The 19,723-nt window shown below is 47.8% G+C and overlaps 3 protein-coding genes across 4 annotated transcripts in view; 1 reads left to right on the top strand and 2 right to left on the bottom strand.

Annotated features, from left to right (window-relative positions):
- Nucleotides 1-1,033, top strand: part of LOC105992465 (myosin-6-like) — a 28,295-nt gene extending 27,262 nt beyond the window's left edge. Inside the window, exons 35-36 of the mRNA XM_013025326.1 lie at nucleotides 562-696; nucleotides 1,010-1,033. Coding sequence (XP_012880780.1) covers nucleotides 562-696; nucleotides 1,010-1,033 — 159 coding nt within the window. The remainder of the gene's footprint in view (nucleotides 1-561; nucleotides 697-1,009) is intronic.
- A 2,131-nt stretch (nucleotides 1,034-3,164) lies between these two features.
- Cmtm5 (CKLF-like MARVEL transmembrane domain containing 5) lies at nucleotides 3,165-6,384 on the bottom strand. 2 transcript variants are annotated; one of them, XM_013025365.1, is made up of 6 exons: nucleotides 6,349-6,384; nucleotides 6,064-6,215; nucleotides 4,466-4,618; nucleotides 3,651-3,743; nucleotides 3,379-3,463; nucleotides 3,165-3,283 (listed from the first exon to the last, which is right to left on the bottom strand). In XM_013025365.1, the coding sequence occupies exons 2-6, from the start codon at nucleotides 6,187-6,189 to the stop codon at nucleotides 3,270-3,272; spliced, it is 471 nt and encodes a 156-aa protein (XP_012880819.1). In that variant the 5' UTR covers nucleotides 6,190-6,215; nucleotides 6,349-6,384; the 3' UTR covers nucleotides 3,165-3,269. The 2 variants fall into 2 exon arrangements, with proteins under 2 accessions (XP_012880819.1, XP_012880820.1); XM_013025366.1 differs by lacking the exon at nucleotides 4,466-4,618.
- Nucleotides 6,385-7,509: 1,125 nt separating this feature from the next.
- Nucleotides 7,510-10,998, bottom strand: Il25 (interleukin 25). Its single transcript, XM_013025327.1, has 3 exons — nucleotides 10,990-10,998; nucleotides 10,591-10,829; nucleotides 7,510-7,765 (listed from the first exon to the last, which is right to left on the bottom strand). Exons 1-3 carry the CDS (start codon nucleotides 10,996-10,998, stop codon nucleotides 7,510-7,512), a joined length of 504 nt encoding a protein of 167 aa, XP_012880781.1.
- Between the last annotated feature and the right edge of the window lie 8,725 nt (nucleotides 10,999-19,723).

Here is a 19,723-nt window from a genome sequence, read left to right on the forward strand (position 1 = left end):
GATAAGAGCTCATGGATTTTTCCTACCTGGGCTAACTTCAAGCCTCCATCCTCCTATTTCATCCCTGAGTATGTAGGTTTGGCCAGCCTTTTCCTCATCTTTCCTCAAGATATCTAAGATGCTAATGCAGGGCAGAGGCAGATGGTACTGAAGACAGAAAGATGATTGTGGCGTTAGAATTGGGTTTGGAAGGGGACCTAACTAGGCATAGGGCAGAAGGGAAGACATCAGGCTGAGCAGAAAAGTGTAAGCATGAGGCATGGGGGAGTAGCTCTGCAGGACACCCCACCCCCAGGTAAATAAACATCTGTCTGAGTCCATGGGAATAGGTATGGTGTAGCCAGATCTGATAGGAGCCATGTCTGGCAGCAAGTGATCTCCTCCTGGGCATGAAGGATTCTAAGTACTGGACACATTTGGGGAGGGTGCCAAGTTAGTGCAGGAGACCCCTGGGAAGGCTACTGCAGGAACATGAGTGATGAGTAGCCTGGAGACACAGATAGACCCCTGAAAGGCTGGGAGCCCCTCCCCCACAGCCCATCATCCTTGATCTCCTAACAGGAGGAGCAGGCCAACACCAACCTGTCCAAGTTCCGGAAGGTACAGCACGAGCTGGATGAGGCTGAGGAGCGGGCAGACATCGCTGAGTCCCAGGTCAACAAGCTGCGAGCCAAGAGTCGTGACATTGGTGCCAAGGTTTGTCCCTTAGACATATCCCTGACATGCATGGCCCTCAGAAGCGCACACTGCCCATGCTACATTTGGGCAGCCCTGACAGCCCTACAATACTCATAACCTGAGACTCCATCCGTGCATGCTCCTGCTCAGAACAGGCCTCCACAGAGACTGGAGCCTCTGCAGAAAGCCTCAGGCCTGCCTTCTAAATGACGAGATCCCTGAGGCCTAACCTCTCACTTTCTAGGGGGTTCTCCCTTAGGAGACCGAAAGTCAGGGCTTCTTCTCATGCCATCTTCCCAGCTGCCCCTTACACCTCTTCTTCCTTCCTCAGCAAAAAATGCATGATGAAGAGTGATACCACCCTAGAACTGATGTCGCCAACCTACAATAAACAAGACACCTGACTCTGACTGTGTTCTCTGTCTTTTCCACCAGCCAGCCATCCTAGAGCAGGAGGGTTGGTGGCCAGCCCCTGTATCAGAGCTATCGGAGCCAAAGCCCTCACATCTACAGCGATGTGTGGATCCTGCTTGAGGTAGCATGGCCCTGCTCAGTTACCCAGTCGAGGAAAAACAAAAGAGAAAGAGAAATTTCAAAAAATGGGAAAACAATAATGAGTGCCAGTGGTTCACACCTATAATCCAGGTGCTCAGGTGACTGAGATTGGAGGATCATAGTTTGGCGCTCTCCTGGGCAGAAAAGTCTATGAGACTCCAATTACCCACCAAGAGAGAAAAAGGTATGGCTCACGTGGTACAGTGCCAGCCTTGAAAGAGAAAGAGAGGGAGGGAGGAAGAGAAGGAGAGAGAGAGAGAGAGAGAGATTGAAGGTATGGCTCAAGTGATAGATCACCAGCCTTAAGAGAAAAAGCCAAGCAAGAATAAGAGGGTCTGAAGTCAAGTTCCAATGCCAATGTATGCGCGCACAGACACACACACACACACACACACATACACAAACAGGTAAAACAAAGAGGTTACAAGGGAGAACAAGTTACAAATTTCAGGAGTGTAAGGCCCACAAAAATCATTTGGTACAAGACAGGATGGACACATATGCTTCTCATAGACTTCCAGCATCCATCTGCCCATATATTATACTATTAAAATAATTATATTATAATATTAAAATACAAAGAGAAGGATGTGGGGGTGCAGGGAAAGGATGCTGGGTAAGTCTTTTTCTACTCAGTCCCAGAACCACTCCCCCCACACCCCCAACCTCTCTAGGTCACTTTACCATGAAGACATCCCAAGCCACTGAGGTCTGCTGAGACTGAGTCCAAACTGGTATGCAGTGTGTACCAAACCTGGGCAATGCACATCTCATTTTCATTCCCACACAGACATTGCATTTCCGCTCTCTCTAAACCCCTACTGAGGCTGCTCAGAGAATGGATCTGGTCCTGACCTTCTGCTCAGAGCAAATCCCTGCCTTCCTCTGGGCTTTTTGACAGTATAGAGGCACTAGACACACTAGACTGTCATGGACCGGAGAGTATCTGCTTCAAACTCCCTCCAAGCTGAACTCTCCCATAGTTTCATCACGGAGCCCTTTGCCAACCTTGGAGGCTTCGATGACAGGTCTGCTTGTCACTTCTGAATCTCTGGTATCCCATACAAGGTCTGCACACTAGATATTCAGGAAATGTATGCTGAGGAATAGGCAAGTTGGGAAGGTGGGTCTGCTGGTGAAGGGATATGAAGATAATTCTAGGACACTGCATTTTTGTTTTTTTGTTTTTTAAGCTTTAGCTGGCCTCAGCATAGTATCCAGAGCACCAATTGAGGTGTCAGGAGAGCTAGGTTCCAGCCCTAGCTCTGCTACAACTAAGATCACTTCTCCTAACTAAGCCCCAGATTTCTCTTATGAAGAATCAGGGCATGGGACCAGATAATGTCTAAGAGCTCTTCCGGTGCCAGCATTTTGGACATTTTTTCTTCTAATGAATTAGGCTGCCCTCATCCCTACCACTCACCACTCTCCTCTTCCCACACCACAAGGGGGCGCTCTGCACACACCCCAGGCAGGCACCTCAGTCCCAGCTTACCAACAGGTGTGTACCCAGATGGTGTCTGAGCCCTTCCTCCCATCAGGTAAGTTGTGTGCCCTCTCAATCACGCAACTCCAGGTGCCCAACCTCCAAGCACACCAGAGTGGCGTTGCACACAGCATTATGGGGATCCCTCCCTCCTCTGATGTCCGAGTTTTAGAAGTTTGATCTTGGGCTAGGTTTTACCTCCTCACTGCGCAAACCTGGTCCCAGACAAAGAGCCAGGACTTGCTCCAGACATGTCCGTGAATACATCTTGGCATTCCTAACCTGCCTAAAATCTGAAGAAGAAGTCAACGACTCAGCAGTAGATTATGAATCTTTTAATTTGGAAATGACTTGAGAGCACAGTAACATCCCTTCCCCTCCCCCCTCCCTCTCTGGCCCCATCAGATATGTCCCCAGTGACTTCTTAGGCACATGTCTCTGTTGATCTGGGGTGAACAGTGGGCTGGGGAGCAAGTGAATCCAAAGGAGCGGTGTTTGAGCTCCATGGTCCCTGTGTCTGGCTGAGTCTCGGAGCCAGGTAAGCCTAGAGTCACTGCTGGTCCCCTGTGAAGATGGAGCCCAGGCAGGGAAGCCATGTCTGGCTATGTTACCTGGGACAGAGTTGGGGGCATCTTCTTTCTCAGGGCACAGACACTCACCCTGGGTAGCCTGGGGTGCCATCTCGGTCCGGTAGATCTTGAAAGCATCGTAGGCAAAGACAGAAACGAGGATGACACCAAAAACCTGTGGGAGGAGAAACAGTGCACAGCAGAGGCTATTGGACTACTGAATTAAGGGAGAGGAAGGTGGGTAATAAGAAGAGGTGTATGGTCTAGACCTCAATCACTGGCTTTAGCATTGGGCACAGGATGTGTGTTAACACTAGCCAGAGGTTTCAAGGGGTTAAAGAGCCCTGCAGGGCTGGACTCACAAAAGCAGCAATGGCAGCTCCCTCCCGGGAGGTCACAGCAGCAAAGGATACCACCAGGAAGATAATGATGGCACTGACACAGCGAAGAAAATCCTGGAGAGTAAGGAGTGACATCAGAAAGTAGAGGGGGTACCGTTAGAGATTTTCCAGACTAATCAGCTCCCTAAGCCTCAGGATTCTGAATTTCTAAATATAATTTTGTTATTATTAAGGTATTGCACAGTGGGCTTACTGTTTCATAAATCCGTCAAACTGAGCACATTTCTTTTTGGACAATGTCATCCCTTCCTTTGTTCTCTCTGTTTCTCTCTCCTGTCCCTACCCACAAGTTGCATAGTTCATTTTCCACATAGAATCTACAGAGAAGATTCTGAATTTTCACATAAGATTGTCCTGGGATTCAATGAAGCACATTGGAGAGAGTGGGCCCACAATGCTAACCAGGGAATGGAAGCAGGCGAATGCTTGCTTATTTGGGGGGTTAGGTTTTGTGTGTGTGTGTGTGTGTGTGTGTGTGTGTGTGTGTGTGTGCTCTTGCTTGGCTTTTTTGCTCAAGACTGGTACTCTATCACTTGAGCCACTTCTATTTCTGACTATTAGCTGATTGTGCAGACTTTTCTGCTAGGACTGGCTTCAAAGTACAATCCTTTGATCTTAGCATCCTAAGTAGCTAGGATTACAGGTGTGAGCCATCAGCACCCAGATCAAAAGCACTGTTTAGAGCACAGGGTACAGCATGGAGCAAAGCTCAGATGGGCACAGCCACCAGAGGGGGAAGGGAAGGACCAGGACAGGGCAGTGGCAGGATTCCTTACCAAACACGGCCAGTTAAGCCGATCGAAGCGTTGATAGTACTGGGTGGCGTATAGGAAGAGGAAGGCGAGCGTGATGAAGAACTCCAACAGTGCCGCAGCCATGTAGGCAGAGATGGAGGCCGTGAAGCAGATGAAGATGATGAAGGTCAGAGCCTGAAGGACCAACCATGGGGGAATTGCCAAGGAGGGGACCATGCACAGGATTTCCCTACTCTGGATTGACCCACGTGGCACCTACTACCGGTCTTTGGTGAGGAGGAAGGAGAGTTCAGGCATGTCTCCCATTTCCAGTGTCAATGGCCACCATTCCAAACCTTTTGTCAATCAGGGGCCATCTCCAACCTCCTGCTTCTATCAGCCCAGAGATCATAGTAGCACCAATATTTTGACCACAGCCACCAGGAAATGGTGTCCCCAGATGCACCAAATACAAGGTACACACTGACCCCTGAAGTTGAGCCTACAGCTCCTATGCCTCAGGAGGCATCACTGATCCCATTAATGCTTTCTTCACTCCAGAGTGCCTAAAACTCCACTTACAGGAACCATAGCTTTTGATTCCACCTTAAGAAAGGCTTAGGGCTGGGAAGGTGGCTCAGTGGTAGAGCACTTGCCTTGCATGCCTGAGGCCCTGGGTTCGATTCTCAGCACCGCATAAGCAAAAAGAAAAAAGCCAGAAGTGGTGCTGTGGCTCAAGTGGTAGAATGCTAGCCTTGAGCTGAAGAGCTGAGGGACAGTGCCCAGGCCCAGAGTTCAGGCCCACGACTGGACTCAAAAAAAAAGAAAGAAAGGAAAGAAAGAAAGAGAGAGAGAGAAAGAAAAGAAAGAAGGCTTAGAAAAAGCCACTTCCTGGCCATATGGGATAGCAGATATGCAGAGGCCTTAGGCTGGCACTGTGCTCTTACTAAGTAACCAGGAGCTAGTTCGTTTCCTGAGTAGATATCCATGGGCAGCAGTCACCATTAGTGTAGCTACAGGAAGTCTGCCGTTTTGATAGTTTATGTTAAAGGCTGGGGAAAGTCAGGCCACATTCCCCCATCCATTCCTTCCCTGTGTCTTATATCCCCTCAGTATCTCAGAAAGTTGTTCTTCCATCTAACTTCACTCTGTCCTGCTGCAACTTAAACTTGCTGTACGTGCCTCTGGATGGAGAGGCAGCAAGAAGGCCCAGTAGAGCTGGGTACTGGTGACTCACACCTGTAATCCTACCTATTCAAGAGGCTGAGATCTGAGGATCGTGGTTCAAAGAGCCTGGGCAGAAAAGTCCACAAAACTCTCCAATTAATTACCAAAAAATCTGGAAGTGGAGTTGTGGCTCAAGTGGTAGAGAATCAGCCTTGGGCAAAATTGCTTAGAGACAGCACCCAAGCCCTGAGTTCAAGCCCCAGTACTAATACCAAGAAGAAGAAGGAGATTGAGAAGGAGGAGGAGAAGTAGGAGATAAAAAAGATGCAGCAGGGATCAGGAGAAGGATTCAGAAAGCCCAGGAAGGGGATTGTTACTGGTGAGCCTGAGCAGGGATCAGCACAGGGCTGCACCACGGAGCCAGGGATGGGAGAAATGGAGGCACAACATGAGGTTGGGGAAGTAGCTGTTACCAGCTCAGTCTCCAGCAGTATGCCTTTGAGGGAAGACAGGAAAGTCTTGTCCACAGCGAAGCCCTGGAGCTCTGCAGCTGCCCCCTCCTCAGGAGGCCGGTCCCAGCGATTCCAAGCGCTGAACATCTCCGTCAGGCTCACGGGGCACAGTCCTGGGAAACCAAAAGCTGGCAGGAGAGGGAAAATAGATAGACAGGAGCAAGAGGACACTTAAAGAAATCTTAAAGTCAAGCAGGGCCCTGCCTGTGGGGCTCCAAGAGAAGGTGACAGTCAGGGGAGGCCTACCCAGATGTGTTTCACCCAGCTGCCCAGAGTGCCTCTTCTGTGGCCTGCACCAGCCCCCAGGACATGGGAGGGGTGGGGGAGGCGTGGTTAAGCCCTCTCTTACTCCAGCCCAACCCAGCCTGGAAAAGGGAGAAGGAAGGAGGTCAGAAGGATGCCAGAAGAGCTAGGAAGTAAGCAGAAAGACAAGCACAGAGCTAGGAACCCCTGTGACCTAAGTCTGAAGAAGTTTGTGCCCCCTCCCATAACCTTAATCTGGCTGATCCTTTCTTTTTTTTTTTTCTTTTTAGGATGGGTGGGAGCTGAGCACAGGCAGCACCCCCAGAACCAAGCTGCAGCAGCCAGGACCAGAGGACAAAGGCAGATTGTTGAGGAGACAAGGGGGCGCTGTGTGCCCACTGCAAGTACCTCAATGGGCCTCTGTCTTTCTCCAGCGTGTAGCTTGGCCTGCCCCCACCCTGGTGTTCAGTGATGGCCAAAGAGCTAGAGAGGAGAGAGAGCGGGAGAGCACCTGGGAAACTGGAGGACAAGAAGAGCAGGCAGGATAAGCAGTAGGTGAGGGCTGGTGTTAAGGAGAACTACAGGGTGTTCAGGTGCCAGGGATGCCAAAGACAGAGGACACCATTTTTAAATCTAGATATTTATTTGGTAAAATTCTCCATTTCAATAACAGTTTCCTCCTCAAAATGATCCATGTAAAAGGATAAGTCATTACAGCCGGGTACGTGCAAAGCATATGCTTTCATAGTATTTGATGAATGAATGAATGAATGGAGGGCCAAAGGGGGAAAAAATAATCAACAAAGTGCCTGTGCTGGGTCAGGGCAGCTGGAGATAGGAGAAGAGGGAAAGCCCAAAGTGTGGCTTCCAGAGGGGTGGGTAATGCTTTGTAACTCTTCCCTGAGAAGAAATGTCAGGACACCAGCTTCTAGCAGCCTTAAGTTGAAGCTGCTACCTTCCAAAAGTGCTTCCATAAAAGTGCAAAAGTGTAGGCTTCTCCCCAACCCCCCCCCCCCCCCGCATCCTGTCCCAGGATCCTGCCGTTCCAGGTAATTCTCTGGAAGAACCAAGACTTTGGATACCTTGGCCCACTGTGGCAAAGGGATTGGACACCTGGCTCCAGTTTTCCCATCTAGGCATAAGCCTCTGGTGGCTGGCAGAGGACTAGGCCATCACCCGGGGCCGCACGCACACACAAGCAAAGGAGACTTGGTAAAGCCTGCGCTCCAGGCAGTAGCGGTGCCGGGCTTGCTGCTCCCCGTGGCATGGCCGCCGGTAGAAGACAGTCTGGTTGTGGTAGAGAGGCTCTGAGTTGCCCAGTGGGTCCATGTGGGAGCCAGTCTGTAGGCTGACACAGTGTGGACACAGGCAGCGAGCATGATACAGGTCCTGAGGGAGTCGGTTCAAGTCTCTGTCCAACCTGCAAAGATGGTACTGGTCAGGATCTGGTGAGTCAGGCCAGAAGCAGGGAGGGCTGGGTGGCGTGGGGAGACTAGAGGAAGGAACTGGTGCTGCTGACAATTTGGCTATTGGTTTGTTTGTTTAGACAGGGTCTCATCTTGTAGCACAGTCTGGCCTCAAAACTATAATTCTACTATTTCAGCCTCCAGTATAGGGCAGACATACACCATTATACCTGCATGGTACCTGGCTTCTTCTAGAATTTTCCTCTTCTTCCTCTTCCTCTCCTTCTCCTTCCTTCCTCTTCTCCTTCTTTCCTTTCTTCTCCTTCTCCTTCTTTTTCTCCTTCTCCTTCTCCTCCTTCTTCTCCCTTCCTTCCCTCCTCCTCCTCCTCCTCCTCCTCCTCCTCCTCCTCCTCCTCCTCCTCTTCCTCTTCCTCCTCCTCTTCCTCCTTCATGCATGTGTGTGTGCGCGCACACAGGCACCCGCACATGCAGGCATGCCAGTACTGGGGCTTGAACTCAGGGCCTGTTGTTCTTATTTGGCTTTTTTCATTCAAGACTGGTACTCTACTACTTGATTCATAGCTCCATTTCTGGGTGGTTTTTTCCTGCCCCAAGCTGGGCTTTGAACTGAAATCCCCAGATCTCAGGCTCCTGAGAAGTGAAGATTACAGGTGTGAGCCACCAGTGCCCAGCAGATCTGCTACCTATTGTATAACTTCAATCAAGGCACCCCCTTCTTTATTTTCCTCAATTGTAAGTGTGCAGAAGGGGTGAAAGTGCTGCTTTCCAACTGGTCCAGAGTCCATAAGAAAATGGGAGAGGGTGAGTAGCCTCCTGCTTCAGCCTCCAGCAGACAAGCTCTGCTTCCTTCTGATAAACACAAGAGGCTCCAGCATAAGGCTCCTTATGCAATATTATCCTTATTACTATATTTTATAATTTTCAAGCTCTGATACTGGGACTTAAACTCAAGGCCACACACTCTTCTTTGGCTTCTCCTCCACTTTCAGCTTTTTGCTGATAAATTGGAGATGAGGTTCTTGAATTTGTCTGCCCAGGCTGGCTTTGAACTGAAATCCCCAGATCTCAGCTAGGAATGCAAGCATGAGCCACTGGCACCCAGCTTCATTTAGAATTTTTTTTCATTACTATTATTGCAAAACTATACATTGTTCTGACAGCCAAATATATAGAAGGATATATGATGAAGACTAGCACTCTCCAATTCTACTCCCCAGGGGGAGCTGTGTCCAAGCACACATTATTATCACACTTAGGGATTCATGGGAAGACATAGACCTCTGAAAGGATTTCATGGTGGAGAAAGAGGCTTAAAAGCCATGGAAAAGTAGATACCACGAACTCTAAGCAGAAAACCCCCAGCTTGTAAGACTACTCCATACAGACAAACCTTGGCAAACGGGTTCAGCTAATGAAAGAAATACCTTGCAAGTAAAGGTTTTGATGTCAAATGAGACTCCAATGGGGCAGAAGCTGCCTTTTTCTAAACTTGTTTGATATTGTTGTTTTTTTCTGAGATGAATATTTGCACCTCATTTCATAGATGAGTATTACACAGAACACCCTCTGGGGAACCCTGAGACAGATCAAGGGTTCACAGCCTCCCCACAAGGAATCTAGGGCCCAGCTGAATCAGTTTCATCTGGCACCCAGCTTTCCCAAAGAGGTTCTCACACAGTCAGATTTGCCTCAGGACCAAAGCATTTTCCACCTAAAACCTAATCTCAGTCAAAGGGGTCCCCTCCCTAAAACACTAAACTCCATCCATCCCCAAAGCCAAAGCTAAATAGAACTAGACTCATGGGAAATAGGAACAGACTCCCAATGAGGACATAATACAGAAGAAAATATGTTTGTGATCCCTAATATCATTATTTTTCTTTTTTGGGGGGGTCCGGTCGTGGGGCCTGAACTCTGGGTCTGGGAGCTGTCCCTCAGCTCTTCAGCTCAAGGCTAGCTCTCTACCACTTGAGCCACAGAGCCACTTCCGGCTTTTTTCTTTTTGCTTATGTGGTGCTGAGGAATAGAACCCAGGGCCTCGAGCATGCAAGGCAAGCGCTCTACCACTGAGCCACCTTCCCAACCCCATCTCATTATTTTTCATAGTTAGCTTTTTGTCTGTATTTCAGAGATTCCTTGTGTTTTTCACATCACGGGATGAAGATAGAATTATAGTATTTATGTGGTATACTGTGCAGGAGAATAAGATAACCGTGATTATGATCAAAGATAACAGCCCAAGGATCCTACCACCCACCTGCCCTGAAAAGTTTGGTGGCTAATTTTTGTAGCATGCTTCTCATCTCTTCCTAGCTCTGGACAGTAGCATTTGGTACTAGAATATTTTATGCTTTTATCATTTTAATATCACCTGTTATTTAGTCAAAAAAAAACGTGAACCACCATGGAGAAGGAAGGAAGGAGGAAAGAAGGGGGGGAGAGAAAGTTCTCAACTGAATTTTACAAACTTTACATACATTATTTCAATTGATCTGCACATTAGCCCCATAGGTTTTAATCTCATTTTAGAGAAAAAGAAGAGGAGGAGGAGGAGGAGGAGGAAGCCGCCTCCTTGAAAACTTGCCAGTTATTGGCTCAAAGTTACCCAATGAGAATCAGAGTGGATGCTCCAATCTAGATCTGTGTAACTTTTAGACCTTGCCAGACTTCCTGTTATTAAAAGAGAAAGGGAGGGAGCAGGACAAAGAAAAAGAGGAGAGAAAGGTAGGCTGGAATTAAGGAGAGCTCCTCATGTGTGTCCTGACAGCACATCTGGGTGACATTTTGCAGGCATTCAGTAAAGGGACAGCAGACTCACTCGTATCTCCAGGGGGAGATGGCCCTGCTGTTGAGGGGTCCATCTTCGCTGGCCCTGCAGAATGCTGGGTTGTGGGGGAGGCTGGCTGGTGCCGGGGGAGTCACAGGCACAGTGGTCCACTTCAGCCAGTCCTCAGGGAATTCCTGTCCTTTGCTGGGGCAACATCTGGGCAAGTGACTGCAGTCCCTCTGGACCCGAAAACTGAGGGTTCCCGTGATCATTGCCAAGAATACAACCACCTGTAGGCAGAGACCAGTGAGAGAACTGCTCTCACCAAATCTGGACCCGTTCCATCCAGCCTCCCTTCACCCCCAGTGGCTCCCTGAGATCCTGGAGCTGGGAGACTGGCCCCCCTCCACCCTCGTGGCAGCATCCTCTGCCAACCATCAGCGGGCTCACCTGGTTCATGCTGGCTGCTGCTCACTCAGCCACAGGTGCTGTCTCACTGACACACAGGCCTTCTGGAAGCAGGCTGAGTGTGGAAGGCAAGGAGCCTTGGTTTTATGTTCAGCAAACCTGTTTTGCTTATTCAAATTTATTTCCACTATCTTTTGGAGGGAGTGTCTTGAGATTAAAAAAGAAAAGAAAAACAAAGCAAAAAAAAAAAAAAACCAAAACAAAACCTGAAAGCATTTCCAAAAGCTCCTCTCATGGAAGTTGTGATGAGCATGATTATTAGCTTTGATCTTTGCAGTTTTCCAGGGCGTGGGGATGTAAAAGCAATAGCATTCTACTATTGTGGGTCTTTGTAGACTGGCCTTATAGGGATTTCCCTGTTTGGTTTGCTACCTCCCACCTAGGGTCTAACCTTGACTCTTCCCTTCTTCCCAGATGTCCCTGATGACACACGCTAGTGAATACTTTCCTTCCACTCCATTTCCTTTGACCCTGATTCCCCTTTGTTCTCTCCTCCCAATTCCTACAAACCCATCATCTAGAATGTCACCTTCATTGTCCATTACACACTCTATGACTTGCCCTCATTCTGTTCAGTTGTTACCCCACACTTTCCCTGGCCTCTTTCCTTGGGATTAAGTTATAGGCTTCACCCTGCAGATTAATCAGGAAGGCTCTGATGGAACAGTCTGTTGGTTGGATGGGCAAGGCCTGCTGGAAGAAGTTGTGGGTGATTGTTCCCATTGCATCGATGAGATAGTGGAGCAAGGAGGAGGATTCGCACAGTGACAACTTTACCTAAGACCCAACAGGAGCTCTGACTTGTTGGGGCATAGGGGCAAGATAAATAGATTGATAGCAAGATGGATAGCTGCCCCTCTCAGGCCATGGGTGGGAGTGGGAGTGAAGGGATACATTCAACTTCAGTATCTCTTGGTAACATGGGGCTCTACTAGCCAGGAGGGAATATTCATGTTCCAGAAAGACAGAGATTGACTAGGGTCCCCCCTTACTGGAGAGGAGTTGTACACATTTACTTTCCTCCAGGCCTGGTTCTTCCAGCCCATGGAGCACCCCACCCCAACACACTCATACACAGACATTGTCTCTAGAATAATTCATACTGATTTGCATGTGCTTTCCCTCAGAAAATACTCCTGTAGTAACCAAGGACTCGGGAAATAAACAAAGGGAACTAGGAATAACTTAAAACACCTAGAATGAGGGGGAATCTTTCTAATGTTACAGTGAAGGCAAAGCAGCCCCAAAAGAGAGAGAGGGTAGTAGAGAGTATTCTACAAAACTGGGAGAAGCTGCTCTGGTGAGTTCTGAGAGGGAAGGGAGGGCTGGAGGTGACATAGTAGAAACCAGTGGTGACTTGAAATGCACAAATACTTAGAAAGAACTATGAAGACAGGAATATCATCACCCACTCTCAACCCACCCTTGCCCCTATGCTCCCAGACATGTGTTTTCCCCTTCATACAATGCTGTTTTTGCTCCATATATGCCCATGTGCCAGGCATGATGCTAAGCCCTGCACATGTATCACTTTTTTTATCCTGACCGGAAGACCGTGGACATGGAAACTATTATCCTCCAATTACAGATGAGGAAACTGAGTATGACCTAATGTGATTTAGGAACCTACTTGAGGTCACATAATTAGAAAGGGTTTGAGCCACTTTTCCATTCCAGCCCTGAACAAATCTAAGTTTCTGGCAGGAAGCTATGGCAATCTTTAGTGGGCTGTGAGGAAAGTGGAGCCCCTACTCCTTGGGAATGCTTTCCTGCTCACCTGGGCTTGGGTTGTATCTACCCAAAGCCACAAGGCATTCCTGCCCTCTTAGGCATTTTGCTTGCTGTCTGGAATTCACAGTTCCTGCTTCCTGTTTCCTAGCGTTTGGTCTGGCACATGGTCTCAGGGTGGCTTCTGCTGTTCCTAAGCAACCCTCAACCCCAGAACAGGCTCTTAGAGCAGTACTGTGTTCAAAGAACTGGATTTCTATGGGTGTCCTTGCTCCTCCTGACAATCAGATCCCCAAGTTTGAGGGAGTAGAACTGGATCTTGCCCTGGACCTCTGTGCAGGAAAAGGTGTTCAAAGGGGCTGGAAGTGACTCCAGTTTTTTATTTCAACTATTGACTCTGCAGAAGGGTCTTGGACTGGGTGACTGGGACCTTGCCCTTCAGGAAAGCCTATTGGGGGTAGCTCTTTGCTTCAGTACCTTAGGGCAGAGGAAACACCTCTAACCACACAGTCTTTCCCATCTCATAATGACCAAGCCTCACCGGAGTACCTGAGCCACGTGCCCCCACCCCACCCCCGTTTGCTCAGCCTCCATCCTTATCTCCTCCGTAGCAGCTTTGTGTGATTCTTTAGGGTGACTCCCTGCCATGAGAAACATTTTCCAGAGGGTTTCCTCCTGGGGTGACTAGTTTTGGAATCCCTGAGTCACCTCAGCTTCCAGGGAATCCTCGGGGGTGTGGGGATATGGGGGTGGCAATGGGGAGAATACGGGGGCGGGAGCCAAGGAAGGTTCACCCAGCAGGAAGGGTATCCTCCCAACATGGTCCACACCCATTTGGGTCTAATGTGATGGAAAAGAGGGCTAGAATTCTATTGCTGGGACCCTGAGAAAAGAGGTTGGGGTATACAAGGAAGGAGCAGAGCAAACCTGATGGAATATACCTCCAACCCTTGGCTTGGAAATGCTCTTGGGGCTTGCAGAGAACTAGAATAAGCTTGTCCAGCACCTTTCCAGAAAGATATTCAAGTCCTCACCTTTTGCCTTGAAGTTTTGGTTCAGCTTTTGAGCACTCTTCCCCTTGTGTCCTCTCTCTGTTCTTCCCAGTTCATTGGTAGGCATGTGTGTTGATGCAGGAGCCGGGAGGAGGGAGACATACACCTGCAGGACCACAAAAGCACCAAGCAGCTTAGTTATTCTGGACCTCAACTCCCGAAATAGTGTAGTATCCACAGGACTCAGCAAGCCAGTTAAAGTTCATCTGTATTCACCTCCCCAAGGCAAGACCACTGGGTATTAAAATGGTGGAATATTACTGCACCTGCAAGTAAGTAGCAATCATGAACAACCTGTGTCACACCCGCCTAGGGTCCAGCAACTAAAGGGTAAATGTCTGGCACAGATGGAGCTCTCCACAACACGCCTCTCATGTTCTCATTTGTAGCTGATATTGGTACTGGTTGCTAATTACTGTTATTTGGGGGGGGGGCTTGAATTCAGGGGCTAGGTGCTGTCCCTTAGCTTTTTTGCTCAAGACTGGTACTCTACTATTTAAGGCACTTCTGGCTTTTTAGTGGCTAGCTGGAGATAAGAGTCTCCCAGACATTTCCTGCCTAGGCTGGCTTTGAACCATGATCCTCAGATCTCAATCTCCTGAGTACCTAGGATTGCAGGTGTTAGCTACCAATGTCCAGTTAGGTTGCTAATTACTTTTAATATAATCCACTGCAAAATGCTTAGGCTCAGGAATCTGCTTTCAAAGAGGACCCAGTTTGGCCTGAGCGACAGATGGAGAACTGGAGTTAGCAAGATAACGAGTGCAATAACCATAAAGGGGCCCATCAGCTGCACTGGACATAGAAGAAAAAGAACTAAGCAAGACAAAGACAGCGATGGGAAGGGAGGAATGAGAGGGAAAGAGGGAACAGCCTACACTAAGCAAAAGGAAAGAAATGTAAACATCACCTGATGTGGAAGAAATAATTTGTATTGTCAAAGCTCATAGAACTCACAAACTGTATAGACCATGATAATGATAATTTGCCTTGAGAAGGTTAAAATGTGTTTATGACTTTAACTAAGTATCACTGATCCACAATACTGTGCAATATGTGAAATTTATGTAATCATCTAATCTCAATTTAAAAAAAAGAGAAGGGATGGGTTAGGAGCGCTGGGTGACAATGTTGTCAGACACCTTGTGCTCTACACACCTTGTAGAACGGGAACTTCTTTATACAAGGACTTAAAGATATAATAATAAAAATGTTTAAAATAAAAGAGTGAAATAACCCCCTACCCCCAGCACAGGGACAGTATCTCCCCAAGGAGAAGTTGGGATTATATAGCTTTGTCCTTTGTCATTCATCCACTCACCCAATATTTACTGAGCATCTACTATACAGAAAGCATTTCTGTTCTAAATTGTAGAAAGACTTCTGAACAAGCCAGATAAGGTAACTGACATAAAATTTACATTTTAGGAGAAGACATACGACAACCAAGGAAACAAGGTAATTTCTGATGATAACAAGTGCTACGAAGAAAATAACACAGTGAAGCCGGGTACCTGTAATCCTAGCTACTCAGGAGGGTGAGATCTGAGGATCATGATTCAAAGCCAGCCCAAGCAGAAAAGTCCATGAGACTCTTATCTCCCATAAACCACCAGAAAACCGGAAGTGGTGCTGTGGCTCAAGAGGTAGAGTGCTTGCCTTGAGCTGAAGAGCTGAGGGACAGCACCCAGGCCCAGAGTTCAAGTCCCATGAATGACAAAAAGAAAAAAAGAAAAGAAAAGAAAGAAAGAAACAGTGTTATGAGATTGGAAGGTACTGTAGAGGTAAGGGGCTTAGAGAGTGGGAGGGCAAATCTAACTTGGAAAGCCAGGAAGGCCTTTGTGAGGATATAGGATTTAATATGGCAATAGAATGGAGAGGGAGAGCAGGACATATGCAGTCCTCAAGGTGGAAAAGGGCTTGGTATATTTGAGAGACACAAAGGACAGTGAAAAACAAGGGTTGAAAAGAAGAGTTGAATCAGATGAGGTGGAAGAGCTGAGCAGGTACCAGATTACACGGGGTCTTACAGACTATAATGGAGATTTGCATTTTATTCTTATAAATGCATTTTATACTTCACAAATGCTTTTATTAGTTTTATTCACTGGGGTATTGACTGGATTCAGACATGATCTACATGATACAAGTTTCTTTTCTTTTTTTGTCGATCTTGAACTCTGTCGGGCTTGAACTCTGGGCCTGGGCGCTGTCCTTGTGCTCTTCAGCTCAAGGCTAGCACTCTACCACTTCAGCCACAGAGCCACTTCCCGTTTTCTGAGGGGTTTATTGGAGATAAGAATCTCACAGACTTTCCTTCCCAGGCTGGCTTTGAATCATAATCCTCAGATCTCAGCCTCCTGAGTAGCATGAACCACCAGCACCTAGGCTGATACAAGTTTCTTGAGGGCAGGCACCATTTCTTTCATATCCTGTATCTCCACAGAGCAGGTACCAATTAACAATAATAGTTGCTTTTAGCCAGGCACCAGTGGCTCACAACTATAATCCTAGCTACTCAGGAGGCTGAGATCTGATGATCATGGTTCAAAGCCTGCCTGGGAGGAAAAATCCATGAAACTCCTATCTCAATTAGCTCCCAAAAGGCTGGAAATGGAGCTGAGTAAGAGTGGTAGAACACTAACTTTGAGCCCAAAAGTTCAAAGATCAGTGCCCAGGCCCTGAGTTTAAGCCCCAGGACCAACACAAAAACAAATGGTTGCTTTTGTCCAACACATCATGGGCTAGACAGTGTTCTTAGAATTTTCTGCATGCTCAAAACAAATTGATCTTCTAAATTCTGTTATTGTTCTTTATCGACAAGGAACCAGAAACTCCAATAGATCTCATAGCAGCCAGTTACTAGCTAATGTTGGAACCAGGTAGTTTGGGTGCTATGGGTCCAAGAGGAGAACTGAGAGAAATCATCAATATCTGAGAAGTTTTTGAGGAACTAGGACAAGCAGAGACTCAGGAAATCTGTGTGGGCTGAGGAAGAGACCAGCTGGTTGGACCCTGCTGGGGAAAAGAAAGACAAAAAAGGTTGGGACTTGGGAAGGCTGATATGTATAGGGAAAACCCTGAGGGCTCATCTAAGATACTGCTGCCCAAGCAAAGTATCAGCTGCCTTTCCAGCCTGGGTTTTCTCTGATCACACCAGGAGCTTAAAACATTGCCTAAACAAATTTGAATCACGTAAACCATAGTTTACAAAGGAGAAGGCAGAGATGAGAGTAGAAGGACTTTGTTGAGGACTTTGCCTTCAACAAAGAAATAGCCAGCTTTCTTGAAAGCAGCGGGGAGAGCTAGGAATAAGGAATACAGTATGGAAATGCTGAGAGCCTGTGGCTCATTCCTGCACAGGAGCTGCACAGGAGACTGAGATGCAGAGGATTGCAGTTCAAAGCCAGCCTCTGTAGAAAAGTCCTCAAGATTTATCTTCAAAATAACCAGAAAAGAGCTGGTCTGGAGGCATGGCTTGAGCACAAGCTGAGCAAGCACAAGACCTCCTTGGCAAAATAATAAGAATAAAGTATGGGCCTGGCACCAGTGGCTCATGCCTGTAATCCTAGCTACTCATGAGGCTGAGATCTGAGGATCAGGGTTCAAAGCCAGCCAAGGCAGGAAAGTCTATGAGGCTCTTATCTCCAATTAACCACCAGAAAATGAAAAATGGCACTGTGGCCCAAGTGGTATAGCACTAGCCTGGAGCTGAAGAGCGTATGGCCAGCACCCAAGCCCAGGGTTCAAACCCCATGACCAACAAAAATTAAAATAAAAAATAAAAAAGTATGGACAAGGGATGGGAAGATGGCTCAGTGGTAGAGTGCCTGCCTTGCATGCATGAGGCCCTGGGTTTAATTCCTTAGCACCACATAAGCAGAAAAAGCCAGAAGTGGCACTGTGGCTCAAGTGGTAGAGCACTAGCCTTGAGCTGAAGAGCTGAGGGACAGCGCCCAGGCCCAGAGTTCACGACCCATGACCGACCAAAAAAAAAAAGTATGGACAAAAAGTATTTCCCTAGCTGCTTTCCATGTATTTACTCTAGTTACTTCCATATTCCCCAGTCAGTTATATAAGGAACTGAGACTTGAAAATGTCCTAGAGCTTGACCAAGATCACATAGTTAATAAACCAGGACTCACTCCATTCGTGAATGGACATTCCTGAAGCACCGTCTACTTTTCCTACTGTCCTATATTCCCCATGAACTGAGCCCTGCTTCCCATCTCCCAAGCTACCATCTTGCCTGGTCCTAATAGCATTCTTTCTGCTTAGCTTCTTCTGGCTCTATTTCCCTGTGCCAGTCCAGAGCATTTATCTTTGGGGCTAGGGGTTCTAATTTGCCTTGGCAGACCCTAGGCTCTCTGTAGACTCCAGGGCCATTCAATCCCTGGAGCCTTAGGGCTGGAGGGGATGCAAACTCTTGTCTTGGCCAACTCCAACTGGACTAGAAATGGGATAAGGGATCTCTCCTTCAGATGTGTCTATACACTTTTAAAGTTCCTTTGTGCCCTAATGGAGGGAGACTATGTTCAAAATTTCAAGCCCCACTACTGAGTCTACACTCCATCAAAGACAGCCATGCCGTAAGACAGCAGCATTTACTCCCATGCCCACTCCAGAAACTCAGAAATCCACACAATAGGTACCACCTCTCCCCTCTGCAGTGGGTTTTTCCCTAGATGTCAAGACAATAGGGTAGAAAAGGGGCTGAGTTAGGTTCTCTGGAATATGGACGGCCAGGAGGGAGATACAGCAGTTCCAAGACCTTAGGTTCACAAAGGGCCTTAAATAAGATTTCCAAGTGGGGCCTGGTAATGTGGCTTAGTGGTAGAGTGGTTGCCTCACATGCAACTGAGGCCCTGGGTTCAATCCTCCATACCTCATAAATAAAATAAAGTATTTCCAAGGTTATCAACAAATGTAATAACTAGAGCCCCCGCTGTCTATTCTACATGCTGGAAGTGTTAATTTGTTAAGTGTAAACACTGAAAATGCACTACCGGTTTTCAACTTTATTTAGCATCTTGCTTTTACAATGCTAGGGAATGCCCTAGTGCTGTAATTCTATAATCTCAGCTATGATTTAAGGATCACAATTTGAAGCCATCCTGGGCAGGAAATGTCAGTGAGACTCGAATTCCCGATTAACCAGCAAATGCCAAAAATGGAGGTGTGACTTGTGGCAAAGCGCCAGCCAGGCTTGACTAAAAAAGCTAGGGGACAAAGCTTAGGGCCCTGAGTTCAGGCCCCAGTACCAACACAGACACACAGACAGACAGACAGACACACACACACACACACACACACACACAGAATTGTTGAAAGGACCTTTGGATAGTTTTGAGAAACAAAAAACAAAAACACAAATCATTAACAACAGGAGTATTAAAACTGGAAGACAGGTTTCTCTTAAGCCTCAGATGAGAGGCTCTGAGATAGGCCCCCAAAAGAAAGAGGGGGGGGAGCAGGAGGCATAAGAGGCTAAAACTCTTAGGGACAAACTCCCAGCCCTCTAAATGAGTTCAGCCTTTCTTTTCTCAGGGTTTCCAGCCCTGTTCCTCTTGGTAGCAAGAGACAACTCTGCTGCTGAAGGTGGACAGGCCCAGACTGGCAAAGGAGGCCAAGAGGCTGTCCAACCGGCCTGCCTGCAGATCTGGAGCCAGACGCTCAGGCTTCTGAGTGTTGTCTTGCCATCGCCAGATTCCAAGCCTGCACCCCAAAGAGTGGTCTGTCCCGGCAAGGCTACCACCCCTACAGAGGCAGCATCCGGGAGCAGGAGAGGCTCCCCCAAGGACCCCAGCAAGGCGGAAGGAGCGCGATCCCTCCCACGGAAAGACAGATGTGAGGCTAATGAAAGGGAGGCAGAGAGAGGCGCGGGACTGGCCGGGGACGGCGGGGGCGTGGCGGGAGACGGAGGCTAGTTGGGGACC

This window comes from Dipodomys ordii, unplaced genomic scaffold, assembly GCF_000151885.1.
Source record: "Dipodomys ordii isolate 6190 unplaced genomic scaffold, Dord_2.0 Scaffold84, whole genome shotgun sequence".
In the NCBI taxonomy this organism is placed as follows: Eukaryota; Metazoa; Chordata; class Mammalia; order Rodentia; family Heteromyidae; genus Dipodomys; species Dipodomys ordii.

Excerpts from the sequence above, each read along its gene's own strand:
- Il25 (XM_013025327.1), bottom strand. Across the intron at positions 7,766-10,590 it reads ATCTCCCCCTGGAGATACGA|GTTGGACAGAGACTTGAACC; the intron begins GTGAGTCTGCTG and ends CCATCTTTGCAG.
- Cmtm5 (XM_013025365.1), bottom strand. The coding sequence starts at position 6,189 with ATGTTCAGCGCTTGGAATCGCTGGGACCGGCCTCCTGAGGAGGGGGCA. Across the intron at positions 4,619-6,063 it reads TACTGCTGGAGACTGAGCTG|GCTCTGACCTTCATCATCTT; the intron begins GTAACAGCTACT and ends TTGGTCCTTCAG. Across the intron at positions 3,464-3,650 it reads GAGCTGCCATTGCTGCTTTT|GTTTTTGGTGTCATCCTCGT; the intron begins GTGAGTCCAGCC and ends CTCCTCCCACAG.